Genomic DNA, 15,627 nt, shown 5'->3' with positions numbered 1-15,627 from the left:
ATATGGTCACTGATACTGCTGCAGTCACAAAGCACAAATCCCAAGTGTCCCCATTTTAAAACATGAGAGAAACAAAACGTGTAAACCGCGTTTGCTTTAACCAAGGAAACATAAAAAGTTTTCTCAGGACTGTTCAGGTGAAGCAGCCACGGTTTGTTGTTCAAACAGCTGGAAGACCTCAGCCCAAGTGAGGGAGTGCATCAGCTGCTGCCCGCGTTGGACCCAGGCCTGAGGCCTGATTTTTATTACTCCTTTTCTAATTACAGTTATTACAGAACACACACACTAAAACACTGCAAACACAATTTTTTTAAGTGCAGATAATTCAGTTTATTGAAGTCCAAATTTACAACTGAAGTTTACAACTTTTTTTTCCCCAAAACAAAAGCTTTGTTTGAATTTAGGAAGAATAAATGTTCTTTTTAATAATGTACAGACTATATCTCTTAAATAAGTTAATATCTTTGAAAAAAGAGCAATATGTTCCTTTTTTAATGTTGCAGTGCAACTTACAACTTACACGTCTGTGCAATGTACCATGAGGTATATGCCCAGTGAGCAACACACAGTGAAGTTTTCCATTCATAAATTTTCATTGTAGACACACAAAAAGTTAACAAGTTAATTCTGTGATAGAAAAAACGCAGCCAGTTACAGTAATTCACACAGAACTCATCTGAAAAGAGGAAAAAAAGAAACCTAACATTCACTGCCTATATAAACTATTGGATCATCTCTCAGCGTAGACGAGTATAAAATTAAAAATACTGTTGTGAAACTGAAGAAATACTGTATTATCCAGGGGTTGAAACCTAGTTTACCTGTATTAGTCCAGTTAGAGCAGTTACTTTTCTATCTCTGTAGCATCAGTGAGCTGAGGGACTTTACCACAGTACCGGTAGAGCATCTGCTCATGAAAGCGCTTAAGCAAGATGGTAACTGGAGAAAAGTTGCAGAATGTCGGAAACTGTGATATAACTCAGGCATTTTCCCTGGCATAGACAGATGGTTCACCGTGACCTCTCAGTTCATCTCACAGTTGATTAGAAAAACAAGGCTGAAACATGGAAGATTACTAGTATTTGAAGCTTTGACACTTCAAACTTTTCAAGATGGCTCTTACTAAAAATACTTATTTTTCATAATGACATAAAACATATATTTACTTTAGAAAGAATCAACCACAACATAATTTTGTGATAAATAACAGTTCTGCCTCTAATACATATATACATACTGCTTGTAAACAAAAAATGCCCACAGGTCATGGAGTCTCCATGATTTTTATACAAGGCGCTATAGATTTTTTTTGTTATTGAAAACAGTCCTAGTGAAAGTTTGGTTTATAACCTCCTATTGCTACAGAAACAGTAAGAATGTTTATATTTACAAAGAAACAAAGACCATGGAGACCCCATATCATTATTTGCTAAAGACTTTAAGTTAGCGGGGTTTTCAAAATACACATTATCAGCAAGTTCAGATTTAATTAACAGTACAGGTTGAACACCATCTACTGCTTTGGTATTTCAACCCCTGAATATACAAAGACATTACTACAGCCTACTTCACAGTTTAATGCAAGTAAAGTGCAAGCCATAGTACAAGGGTGTCATACATTTTCATACATGTAAGCATTATCTAAAAAAGGCTCTCTATACAAGTTTTATTAGCTACTTTAGTAAACTAGACAGAAGTCACCTATGGCCCAGCAATTAATGGTCTTGCAAGGATATTTTCTTTGTAATACAGTATGTGTCAAATGTAAAAAGTTTATTAATACTAGTGCATTTCTCCTATATCCTAACCTGTTCCCATTTCAGATTTTTAAGTTGAAATCCTTGTTTCTCAATAAAACAGAAGTCTTAACTGGTAACTTAACTGGTAAGGTCTTACTGTTAGTTTAGCCAGTGAACAAGATTTGTTAAGACATTTGCTTTGTGGTTGCTAGTGAAAAAATGCAATAGAGTAAATATGTATAATGTGGCATCCTTGTTTAATCTGCAGCATTCAGACAGACGCATTTACAATTAGTAAAAAGATCTGTATTGATACCCTCACCAATGCCTGAGAATGAGTAATATTCTAGAAATGTGAGGACAGAAGCCATCAGGTCAGACCTTTCTGGTCAAACAGCAGTTTGTTGACATATTTCTTCAGCATTGCTTTCTTTCAAATACTGCTCATACAGTGGCATTAATGCATACAGTAAAATCCCTAATTGTCACATTAAACGCTTGTAAGTGTGATAAAAACAAACATGTTAATTTGTCTGGCCTGCAGTAAGATGAATATGGTTCTCGAAAACAATGGTGGGCAGTATCTTCCTGAAAAAATCTGTACTTTTATTAAGACTAGGTCCCAGTAGTATATCAGCTCTCTCTCAAAAAAAAAATATATTAAAAAAAAAGTGCCTGAGGTGCCTGTTCTATTAATAGTCAAAGTAAAGCCTCAGTAAGGGTCAACAGTGAAATTCTACAAATTTTAGTGAAGCTTAGCAATTCCCTCTGTGAAGTAACCCTTTGGAAGGTACCTTTGCTGTAGCCTTCACCAAATTTTGAATTGAAGAATAATTAATTTGGCCTGGAAAGCTATAATTGCTGATGACAGTAAAAATAAAGCTAAGTTGCCACATACATCTAGCAATTCTCTGCGACACTCATTTTTTTTCCTTGGAAAAAGCAAGTGGTGCAGCACATTTCTAGCTTAAAAGATAGCAGTCTGTATCTGAACATTAACTAAGAGATCATATTCAAAATTCCCTTCTTGGAAAAGGTATCAAATCTCATTCTCCAGTATCTTTTAGTAGCAATTGATTAGTTTCTCCTTATGGTCCTAAAATGTAAAGTGCTTGTGGCGTGTTTGAGAAAGCAGAGCTATATCAGAAGCTGATGGAACAGTAGGGTAATTTTTGCCAATGAAGTAAAGCAACTTGCTTTGGGGAGGGTAAAGACCCCAGGTCTAATGCAGGCTGGTTTCTGTGAGCGGAAATGTACTCCTACCTGTGCTGCCCTCAAGCATGGAGCCAGTATTCTCTCAGCTTTATTTTTATTAGAGGATTTGTACATACAGACTCATGAGAACCTCCTCCTCCTCCTTTGACTACTTCTTGTTCATAACAATTAGAGTAAGTTCAGGGAAGTTGTCACCTAAAATCTATGAAAACAAGAAAAAAGCCTTAGCTTTCTGAGGAAGTGATACAGAGATAGCTACTAAGGTATTTTTTAATGATCAAAGAATTCAGTGAATACGGAAGAGTGTATTAAAAAAGGAGGGGGATCAGTAGTTTAGGGGGAGCATTAAATCAGTTTTATATACCTGATATATACTTTAATATAATATACCTTAATAGTTTCAGCTGCATTGTACAGTGTTAGAGTACCTTTTGCACCAGGAGAATTTGACTTATTTGAATTTTGTGCATGGATTTTAAATACAATATCTATATTGCACTGTGCATGTCAGTTACTTCAACAAAGAAGAGCAAAATCCTAATTAATGGCTATGAGAATTTCAACGCAGATGAACCCATGACACTGAAAGACTTAAAAAATAATCTAACCAGGAGTATGATATCTCATTTTTTTTTGTCATTTACTCCTATTTCAGAAGTATTATTTTTTTTAGTGAATACTGAGAAATTAATATTGAGATTCCATCTGTTTTCCTTATTATTTGTATTATTTTTGAAAAATATCTTCCTAATGATGTTTGTCATTTTCAGCTGTATCTATAAGTAGCATTTTAGAAAAGGAATAGCTGTTTTCATGGTTTACTAAGGACTACTGAATATGCTCAGTGAACAATTGCCATTTCTCTTAAGTTACTATACAGTAACATTTGAAATTCTTTGTGAAAACTATTTTAAAATCATATAAATCTGTTTAATATGAAAGCACAGATCATCTTTTAGGTTTGAAATGAAAGGGAAGTTTAAATTTCTTTATGAATATATGAAATTTAATCCATTTAATTCTGTGTCTATCTATCACTGCTTGCACTTACAATATGATCTGGTTTATAAATGGATTCTATAATTTACCCTTCTGCTTGTTTCACTGCAGCATATTTCTCCCACATTACAAATAGTGAAATACATCTTTTAGAGATCTTCTAGGGAAAAAATTTAGACAAATTCCCTCTATTAATGCTTCTGCTATTCAGTTGTCCAATAACTACAATGTTCACATAGTAAATACATTGAAATTGAGTTTCACATTTTGCATGAATACTCAACTCCAATTTTGGTGAAACCTGTGGTGACAAATTGTCCTCTATTTCCTGTATGTTTTTTATTATCTCAGGTGCTTAGAAGATTAAGTGTATGTTTAATATTCAAGCAAAACAGGTACAGTGTGATCCTTGTCCACTCCGATGCGTGCATTTAAGGAGCCATTGTCTTCAGTGATTCTTAAGTACACAGTTAATTTGCTAAAGCAGGTAAAATATGCCTTCATGTTGTATATTCTATCCAAATGTTGTGATGTATTTATTACAATCATGCTGTGACTTAACTGCTTGTGTGATGTAAAGAACTCAAAACAGCTGTAAAGTTATACATCCTTACTCTAATACCTTTGACTATTATAGGCTACTACTGCATCCACCGTGGTTCCAATAAATGCCAGTGGAAATGAGAAACAAAACCAAATCTGAGTTGTGTTTCTCCAGCTGCTGTATTGGGTCTACCTTACAAAGTTTGGCAGCAGACAAACTGCATAGGTGGCCTTTATGTGAACAGAGCAGGGGCTGCCCTCACGTCAGACAGAGCGAGCCCTTTCTAGTCTGCTCAGAAACAGACCCTCCCTTGAGCAAAGATGAACCCATCAGTGAAGCTGACGCTGCCTCTGTCATTAGTATTTAAGAAAGGATGAAATTGCTGTGCAGCAGCTGTGAGAGAGAGAAGTGAGAAAAATAGAAGAGAAACAGCTCTGCAGACACCAGTGCAAGAGGAGGAGGAGGATGGGGATGTTCCCAAGGTGCCAGAGCCAAGATTTCCCTGCAGCCCATGGAAATTGGACCCTGGTGAAGCAGCCTGTCCCTCTCCAGCCCACAGAGGGCTGCGCTGGAGCAGCAGGTGGATATGCCCTGAAGGAGGCTGCAGCCTGAGGGGAGCCCACGCAGGAGCAGGAGGTCTGGCAGGAACTGGGGCCTGTGAGGGACCTGTGCTGGAGCAGTGTCCTCCTGAAGGACTGCACCCCATAGAAAGGACCCGTGCTGGAGGAGTTCTGGAAGAACTGTGGCCTGTGGGAAGGACCCACACTGGAAGCTCATTAAGGACTGTATCCTGTGGGAGTTACACCATGCTGGAGCAGGGGAATATAGTGTGAGGAGGAAGGAGTGGCATAGATGAAGTGTTATGGACTGACCATATCCCCGTGCTGCACAGCATAGGAAGAGATGCAAGAGTCAGGAAGGAAGGAAGGAGTGAAATTGAGCCTAGGTAGAAGGAAGTCAGCATGGGTGATTTTAGCTTTGTCTTTGTTTCTCATTAGCCTTCTCTATTTTTAATCAGCAACAACAACAAAAAATAAATTAGTTTCCCACAAGCTTTGTGAATACTTAAATCTCTTCCTGGATACTAGGACTTCTTTGAGATAATAGTTTTGCCAGTATTGTAATGAATTGTATGAATTTTTCAGTTCTTGACATATGAGAGACAATTAGGTTTATATTGTGAAAAATTATCAGTGAATGCCTGTGTTTAAATCAAATGATATTAACTGAATTCACAACTCCTTTCTTGTGCTTTCTAGAAATATTCTAGCAAGCATAGTCAAAGGAAATTGTGAATGTGTGTTGGAAATTTAAGTTCAGTAACATTCAGAGCAATCTTTTTTTTTTTTCTTTCTTTCTTCTTTTTTTTCTTTTTTCTCAAGAATACAAGTATTTTCTCCAAAATCTCATTCTTAGAAATCATTCTCATCCAGTCAAGGAAGTGAAATACGTGACGTGACGTGCGTGTCTTCTCAAATCCAATCAATACAGATTGGTTTTCTAGTGATGTACTGAATAACTTCACTCACTTGCTGATGTACCACTAACAGCTAAAAATTATTGCCGGACATGATATAATTTTGAATAATTTACTTAGCTCTATATGCCAGTCTATTACAGAACTTAATTGATTAGTTCAGGATTTTTTTTTACTTAATTCTCACCCTTGAAGCATCAGAGCTTTCTTGAATTTTGTGACTCACATGTGTCACTTAAATTCACAGTGAAGAAACTATGAAAACCTGCAGTATGTGCCATATTCAGTGCAGACATTTTTCTTCCACCATGAAATATTTCAAATAATGTTAAAATCACCATAAGTTGCAGCATTAGTGAACAACTGACATTGTTCTACTCATATCTTAACTTCTGTGCCACACCTGCTCACTTATTTTCATTCATTTTAAAGGCAGGCACAGTACTTTACAAACACAGTATCTAATGGCATGTACAGTATGCCCATAGGGCCAGATTGGGATCTATTTGCTAGATGTACAGTGTACATTTTAAGGCACACTATAGGGATTGAGTTTACATTTTGATAACTCTGTCCTTTTATTTGCAAAGATGGTCACTACCTGGAAATGTAGAAAAATAATCGTTCATCTCTAAGAGCATCCAATGTATTTGTGTTTTTATTTTGTATTTTTCTCAAGAAAAATGTGTGAAAATGTTAACTTTAGGGCATTTAGAAAGTAAATATCAACTACTGTGTTACATTTTATATACATAGATATATGTTTATGTATATCTAAATATATAAAATGACTGTGGGAGCTCATACTAGAAGCTTAGTTTCAGTACAGTACTTTAAATACACTGGTGTTTGTTTTCAGTTACACTTCTGCACTGCTTCTTTCTAATGCAGAGCTTGATACGGACATCGGTTGATAATAGCAAACAAAAAATTTGTAAAGAATATTATTGTCTCATCATGCAATGTAGTAGGCATCCTGTGGCACTATTCTCTTATCCAACTTATTTACAGTACTGCTGAGTACATTATTTATAAATATTACAGTGTTTGTCTTATGGATTTTTCATGGCACCCAGCAGTTATTCACGGTACAAGTCCTGTCACACGTGAGTTTCAATGAATGAATGTGTATGTGTCAGCATTGGTGCTGAGGTTGCAAGTTCAGAGGCTCCATTTTGTGATTTCAAAGCAGCACTGTACTCACAAATGTCCAGGAAAAACTCATAGTTCTTTAGTTTCCAATCTTTAAACTTCTTTGACGTTAAGTTGGGATCATCCAGCAGGTTGTTGATAACTGTGAGGTCCCCTTCCTTTGCCTATCAAATTCCAGAAAGACACAGTACATGTCAAAATGAAATGTATGCCACACTTTGTATCTTGGCATTTTATTTCTGCTTTCATTTTAATGCAAAGTGCTAGGCAAACTAGTATTCAAACTGCACTTCAATTTTTTACCTATACTCAGGAACTACTACAACTTAAACTGTCTGACAGCTCATTCCTTGACACTTTCTATAACAGGCCTAGAAAGAGCAACAAGTAATGTTCGGTTGGTTTGTTTTGGCTTTGTTTTGTTTTGAGGCCAGAACACCTTTGCTCTCAAGAAGTGTTTGTTCTAAAGCTACAAAGAAAGCCTCATCAGTGGGGAACACTAAGAGATTATACATTTACACGTTTATATTGCTCATACACAATATGAATGATAAAGCCTTACTTTTAAAGTGCTCTTGAGTGCTCTGATGTGGTGAAGCTTTTCATTGATAACTGGATCATTACATCGCTTTACAAAAGACTTGCGGAACTCCTGCTTGGTGGAGGGGCGCTGCTCTCCAAAAGCTGACAAACTAGCTTGTTCCAGAGACTTGTACAGCTCTTGAAGACCATCTGAATTTTCTCCAGTTTCTTTTAAGTTTTCTGAGAGAAAATAAAGAAACCTAAGAACAAATCCAGCAATTCAGACAAAGTTTCTAAAAACAGCAAACAATACTGCAAATTACTGCATAAAATAACTTTTAACACTGTCTTCCCATTTTCATTTTGATGAAACAATAACATTTTGATCAGCCATAAAGCTATATTCTTAAGCACTACATCCAAGCATTTAAATGCAAAGTCCTGAGTAGCAACTGAAGAATTTATCAAAATATAATTTTGCTAAGCAAAAATCTTGCTGAGAATAATGGCAGTATTGCTTTGGTTTTCAATGCAGTAAGGAGAATCAGAATATCTCTGAAAGCTTACCTTCTACGCAAAAACTATTATGCCTTCTAATAGGAATTTTCTCTTCCAGCTTGTCATCTGCTCCTTCTATGGACTTCAGACGCCCCTTACCCCTGACATCTCTGTTTCGTGGAAGGCTTTGACTACGTTGCTTCTGTGGCCTGCTGTGAGAGCTGTGTCCTCTCTGACATTCCGCCAAGGGGAAAGGCCCATCCTGTTCATAATTATGACGTCTTTGTACTGGTAATGTTGCTTGTTTTCGTCTGTCTGGTGACATTCCAGGCCGGCCACTCATGTATTCTGCATCAGGAGGAACAGTTTGAAGAAAATGGAGCCCTGAACTAGTTAATGGAGTCTCTATCAGATCCTGCCATGAGCGTCTTTCTCGGTAGGGAGGTCTGCATCCTGACGAGTGTGTGCTTCCTGCTACATCTTGTCGAGAATCTTCAGCAGAAGAATGAGAATATGTGGATTCACTTGAAAAGTGTCGTCCATGTTTGGTTTCAGGGAATGGACTTGTAGAAGTCACCTGAAAAGAAACAAAAATATCTGACTATAAGACAATGTTAAAACAGACCCAAGAAAATCACTATAATGTATAACATTACACAATATATATTAATAAAATGGAATTATATATGTGTTTTGATATGTCATAATATGAACCTTTGTAAACAATATAATTAGCAGTGAAATCTTTTATGCAAATGCTATGTTTTAACCACTCCCTATTCTTGTTTTGCACATTCTCTGCCCATGAGCAACTACTGCTGGAAAGAACTGTTGGAAAACAAAGGTTTCCTGAAGATAAGCCCAGTTTACGCTCAGTCCAGCAGTGTGCTGTGAAGACATGAAAGCCCCCGAAAGAAACCATAATTGAATTTTTTTTTTTTTTTTTTTTTTTTTTTTTTGCGATAAACATCAGCCAAACAAGAAAAAAACTTCAGCACCCAGGAAGATTTTTGAATTTGGGGGGACTGCTGAGCTTATCAAATCATTTTAATTCTGCTGGGTCTGTGTATCATTTTAATTCGAAAAAAAAGAGAAAGGCAAAAAAGTGAAAAAACAGAAAGGGAGAGGCTTAACCTGTATCCTGGTTGATAAAACAGCATCACATGGGTGAAAATCAGTCTGAACTTCACCCATGTGATGCTGTTGCCTCAGTCACTCTTTCTTTGGTTCTGGTTGTATGAGGATCGTGTCATTCACGCTGAAGAAAAATCTGAAAGAAAAATAGAGAACAGTCCTATCTGTGCTTAGAAACAGATTAAATATCACAGCCTATGTTCTGTATGTTAGAAATGGTATTTGATATTAGAACCTGTTTGCATACAAAATATTTTTAACTCATTTATCAAAACTTTTCCCTATACAATATAGTAGAAGTATTTTATTGTTTTTATCAGCTTCTTAACATCTTATGACACTACCAGAAAACATTCAGTTCTTAGATCACAAGGAACACCACTAATTTCATTCTTACAATGAGATCCGTCTTTGTTCTGTCTTCATAATAACTACATTTTCTAAACTAAGCAAAATGCAAATCAAGGCACACATTGTTTGGTGACCTACTGTCAAATGCAGCATTTATAACTCACTGAGGGTGTTCGGTGATAGGATTCACACAGTGTTGAAGAACCTTCCTGCTTCAGGGTTAAAGAGCCATCAACATCATCCTGGTCGCTTTCACTCCAGTAATCTGCTAACAAAGCATTCTGGGTTTCAGTCATGTGCTTTTCCACAAGAAAGCGGTTCCCACGTTTTCAAAACATTACTAACTTACAAGGGTAAACATTTCAGCCACCTGGGTGGCTTGGCAGTTATTAAAGAGCAGACTTTGTGAAAACGTCTGGTACTTAGATACACAGGTATGAAGAACCTTTGAATGTTTTAGTATAGTGTTATGGAAAGCAGATGAGGTACCTAGCTCCCAGCGTACAATAAAAAAGCAGCTTCTGGTCACAGAGGAGAATTTCCTTCTAGGTGCCAAACTACAGCTGAGACTAAACACTTAATAGACCATTAATAGACCATAATCCTGGCCATGACAAAAAAGGCAAGGCTGGCACCTGAGCTCAGCAGATGAAGAATGGATCTAAAACACTTGCTGACCTGTGACTGTGATGTCTCTAGAGTGACAGGCATACCTGATGGCTCTGCTCTGGGAGGTCGTACGTCAGCCTGGACTTGGAATTCTACATATCATTTGTTTTTAATATTTCTTACTATTCTGGATTTTATTTGTTGGTGGCACTACTAAATCTAGTTCTTCAAGGATAGATCTTCTTATGACAATCTGTGTTTTAAAAGACATAGCACTCATGCTAATAAAGAAGTCAGTTATGACATCTCCAGCTTCATCCAAATAGTGAACAGGTCTACTCTGCTTTCTTCTGCTTATCATCTCTGAAACATTACCTTCATCTGGATGAATGTCCTTGTCATCAGGTGTGTAACCAATTGCTGCAAGACCCAGACGATTCATCCACCTAATAGAATAAAAGAAAATGAGGAAGAGGAATACTTAAAAGCAACATCTAGTGTAAACATGAAGTCACACAGATTTCTTATTCTGTAGAAAAGTCAGAAGTAACTGTTAGTCCAAAAACTGAATACTGTTCAGGCTGTTAAAATCATGATTCAGTTGTATTCAGGGGTTAATAATTTCAAGTGAAGGTTGTTACAGTTCACGTACAGTGCAGATGTGGACTTCTGTTCATATCTGCTGGAGCAATTTGCCTAGTGGAGTATCAGACCCATTACATTTTATTCTGCTGCCTAGAAAACTGAGGAATTAAGTCATAAGGAAAATGTGAAACATACATGCTAATATGCTTGCTCACGTTAATGGCTTAACGTGAGCATTTACATATAATCTTCTGTGTAATACAGAGAATGTCCAACTCTGTCTCCATCTTAAGCAGAATAAAATCCTCTCTAAATCTGCATCTGCAACCTATTTGTGTGGAATAGTTTCCTGAGACATTGTGGAAATGAATATACTACATTTATTCTGATAGCTACTTCAAAAAGTTTCCTGAAAATGCTGACAGAATACTATAAAATCAACTAGAATGATGATGGTAACTGTATGAAAACCTATGCTAGGAAATAAGTTGTATTAAGTTTACATGCTTAAAAAGCTGAAAGAAACTATGACGGTATACCACTAGCTATTTGCTAATCTAAATTTATGATAATGGTGATATAAATGTTAAGGCTTGTCATGCAAAATCAATATCTTTTACTTTGATTTTTTTTTTTTTTTTTCAATACACAATCTTAGATTTCTGAAACAAGACTTGGTAAAGTGAAGATGCTTCAATATTGGTACTTTGGTATTTTACATTAGATGTTCTAGTTTCTGTTTCGTCCCCAAATAAATTAGTTTGTTCAAAAATAAGTTTTATTCTTTGTTTGTTTGTTTTTCCAGTAGGAGAGTATTACAGCTTATTTTTAGGAAAATTATTTTAAACTTTTTCTTTACCTAACATGACTTGATGTTTATACAATAAACTGTGGAAAAGGATGAAAAAACAACAACAACAACAAAGAAAAAACAACAAAGATGGATTCATCCACTGGTCTAAGCAATGCTATGCCACTGCTCGGAGCAATGGTCTTCACCTGTAACATTGGATATAACACTGACTCATTGTATGGCCTTCAGCAAATCATTCTACGTATCTTATGCCTTACATAAGTATCCAAAGAGGATAACAACATTTACTTCTTAATAACAGGTTTACTGAGAAGCTAATTTTCTACAGTGCTCACCAGCATAATTTTGTTCAAGAAAGGGCGCGCTGATCACTTGACATTTGCTTCTTTTTAAAGGCATGTTATTTATTGCAGTAATTGAAAGACATCATACCTTTGCTCATTATTAAGCACTGATATTTACTACTTCTCAACAGTTATTCCTGAATTTCTAAACTCATTAGCATTGGAGAAAATAGTTTTAGTCATACTTTGCCATATGCCTTTGGCAATTAAGCAGAATACCTCCGTGACTTTAACTACAGTTCTGCTTCAGCACCAGTGATAAAGTAGGACTCTACCATCTTCAGACTCAACACAAACTCAGCCATTTTGGTGGCCAGTGCACTGAAATTTATGTTGTCTTAAATTTCTTGCCTATTTTATGTTGCTTCTCATTGTTAATTGTTGCTCTTTGTTGATATAACCTTCAAAAGAACATGGATTTTCTGAGAGTATCAGCTTTACTCATATGGCCCCAGTGTCCAAATCTGATTTAGCAGAAGGTAATCTGCCTTCTGCAACACTGCTCATTTTTTTTTCTTTTTTTCTTTTTTTTTTTTTTTTTTTTTTTTTCCAGAAAGCAAGAATATCCCCAGTATAGTTACAAGTACATTCTTACCTCATTTACCACAATTTAGAGTTAGCTCTTTGTCAAGCCAATGAAAAGGATATCTGATGACATTCACTAGCTTATAGCTCTTCTGATAAAAGAAAAGAATCTCAATCTTAGGTTTTGTATTTTTTAAGAAAAGCATGGTGAATGTTTTTGAGGTTAATCAGGAGTTATAGAAGTGCTGAGATTACAGGTCCTTTTCTTACAGTTAACACAGGAGGAAATGCAAACTCAAATCAAAAGGAAAGCTGTGTAAACCTGATGAATTTGCCTGATGAGCAAACTACTTTCTTTTTTATTAAGAAAACAGACTGGCAAAGTTACAAAAAAGTTCTCTCTGGAAAGCTTGGAACTCAGCCTCTTGGTTCAGAGCTTTGCATTGAATGCCTTGTAGGCTAACATCAGCTTTCAGGAAGGCAAAGGGAGCTGTGTGGCAAAAGTAGACTCTTTAAGGGATAGATAACAATGTTTTAATGGAAGGCCATGCAATGCAAGACAATGTGCTACACCTGCCAAGCACCTACAACAAAGAAGGAGCTATTATTTATTTTTATTTAATTAATTAATTAATTAATTAATTTTTATTTTTTACCTTAGCAAACCAAATGGAGGGAATTGTAAGCCTCAGGAGAAGTCACGTAAATACATGGTTAAGTTTTGTATTTTGTCTCGATGGCTTAAATTCTAAATAAATCAGATTTTGTTTTAATTAATTCTGTTGATTACAAATAGGCACTGTTGTCATTCATTGAGGATAAAATAGAGCTGCATGGTAGGAAGCTAAGTTAAATTTACTGAGATAATTCTGGTTAGTACCAGGGGATTACAGCCCAAGGTCTGTTCTGCGAGTCTGATTCTACCCCAAGGCTTGGAAAGGGATGTTTACTGAGGGTAGACTTGAACTAATTAGCTGTGACAATGATCAAAACTTGATACTTAAGAGTGAGTCATGCTTGAAATGTCCTGAATTGTCAGGAGTCAGGAACATGTTCTCTTACTGATCATTTAATAAAAACACTAGAAAAAATGGGCCAAACAAGCAGGGAAACGTTTTCATACAGCTTCAGCATTTAGAATACTATATTAAAAAACCAACAACATGCCATCACTCATTGTACAAATGCAGTTAGGGATCTTGTAGATTCCTAAAAAAAGCTGAAAGAGCTATCAGTATGACGCAGTTGCACAAAATGCTAATGCCTATATTTACGATAAAGGAGAGTAATTATCTGGTTTTTGAATCACTCTTCAACCACTTGGCTATTTCTGTCTAACAGTCCAGAAAAAAAATGACACAAGTGAAAAAAAGTCCTTTGATAATTCCTCTCTGTTTTTTTTTTTTTTTTTTTTTTTTTTTTAATAAATGTGTACAAGGAAGTTAATTTTAGGGTTATAGTTAAAACTGCTCCATAATTCCATGGAGAACAGGTCAGGAAGTAGTGAGTTGCTGTGATTCAAATAAATTTATTTACTAATACCCTCAATGTTGTATAAACTTTTTGCAAATGCAAGAAACTAATTCAGGTGAAAAAGTAAATAATGGGTATATCCTGAAAACGTTTAAATTCAAGAAATAGTCCCTTCACTTTAACTATTTCTTTCTATTATATATTCCCTTAAAATGAAACCAATGAAACATCAAGACATTAATGCACACAATAAATAAATACACAGTTTTATATTTAAAACCCACTTCCTAACTTTCTCACCTCTTTCATCAATTAATACTTGTAAGACATCCCAGGTTTGTATTGCAAATGTTTCAGAGTAGGAATATATCTTTGTTTTTGAGACTGCATCTACACTACAGGTTATTTGGCTAAAAGAAAAAACAGAACTGAAGTGGAAGTTAAATGTGACTTAATCAAGTTATCTTTAAGTTTATTAAAATATAGATTCCCTTGAACCATCTATTTCATACATACAATTTATTTAGTGCAATTTGTATTTAATTTCAGGTTATAAACTTTGTATTATAACCTCTTACATCACTGAGATAATTGGATTCCAGAGTTCGCTGCAAAATTCTTTTCAATATAGAATTATATTTTAAAATCAATTTTGTATTTCATTTTCTGGCTTCTTCCTGACCAGCCTTTCTTAATTGACATCTGAAAAATCAATATGTTTCCCTTTTAGGTTCATGGGGTACATTATTTTCACTATTGCTAAGGCTGTGTGGGTAATGCAGTCATTTAACAGACTAAAAGTTCCTGTAATAGGTATAGCTAAAATGATTCCTTTTTTTTTTTCTCAACAAAAATGAAGCCCAAACACATAACCAATGCCTCACTTCAAAATATAATGGTGAACAGTCTTCTCAATGAGCTCATCTCTCCAAATATGTCCAATCTCAACAGCCTATATTTTTACTACATGTATTTTATTTGTCACAGTTGCTGGAATTTGTTAGGTAAAATCATTGAAGGGATAAACTGTAAGCACTCTCCTTATTTGATAATTTGACATGACTCTGTTGATCTTGTTTCATGCATTGTCTTCTTAGATTTGTCAGGCTGGAAAAAATATGAAAAAAGCCCTAGACACTCTAAGACTTGACAAGTGAACCATAGCAATTTATGTCCTCAATGCGTGTGCACATACTTCATGCACTTAATAGGAATTTGTTTTATTTTTTTTATTTTTTGTAACCTTCACTCTGTCAACTGAATGCACAACTAGGCCTTTGTAGTCTGAAGTGTGTGTTGTTTGATTTGCTTGGGTTTTGTTTTGTTTTGTTTGGGGGAGGGAGGAACTTTGGTGGTTTTGTTGCTGTTGTTTTCCTGGTGGATGATAGACAATAAAGTTCACAACCCCTGTAGAAAATAAATTATGCTTCCGGTAATAAATGAAATAGCATCTTATTATACAAATATAATTGTGTAACACAGAGAATATACACACAATAACTTTATGACAGACTACAATTTCAAATAAAACCCTAAAGAAATCTACCAGAACTGTCACAGAAACTCACTCAAGTGGAACTCCTTTAGCTAAATTGCAAATACGTTTCCAAACACATTTGTAGCAGCTCTACCACTGCCTCGACAAA

General features: G+C 35.6%; 1 protein-coding gene across 1 annotated transcript in view; it reads right to left on the bottom strand.

The window, feature by feature from the left end:
• Positions 1-321: 321 nt before the first annotated feature.
• LOC309883200 (connector enhancer of kinase suppressor of ras 2-like) overlaps positions 322-15,627 on the bottom strand; it is a 176,665-nt gene continuing 161,359 nt past the window's right edge. Inside the window, exons 21-25 of the mRNA XM_082771099.1 lie at positions 10,616-10,686; positions 9,796-9,899; positions 8,216-8,723; positions 7,689-7,888; positions 322-7,290 (exon numbers count right to left, since the gene is read on the bottom strand). Of these exons, the coding sequence (XP_082627225.1) occupies positions 7,075-7,290; positions 7,689-7,888; positions 8,216-8,723; positions 9,796-9,899; positions 10,616-10,686 (1,099 nt within the window). The 3' untranslated portion in view covers positions 322-7,074. The remainder of the gene's footprint in view (positions 7,291-7,688; positions 7,889-8,215; positions 8,724-9,795; positions 9,900-10,615; positions 10,687-15,627) is intronic.

This window comes from Aythya marila (genome assembly GCF_965140915.1).
Source record: "Aythya marila genome assembly, chromosome: 13".
NCBI classification, from domain to species: Eukaryota; Metazoa; Chordata; class Aves; order Anseriformes; family Anatidae; genus Aythya; species Aythya marila.
Note: the sequence above shows the minus strand (reverse complement) of the source record. Positions and strands in the feature narration are given on the sequence as shown.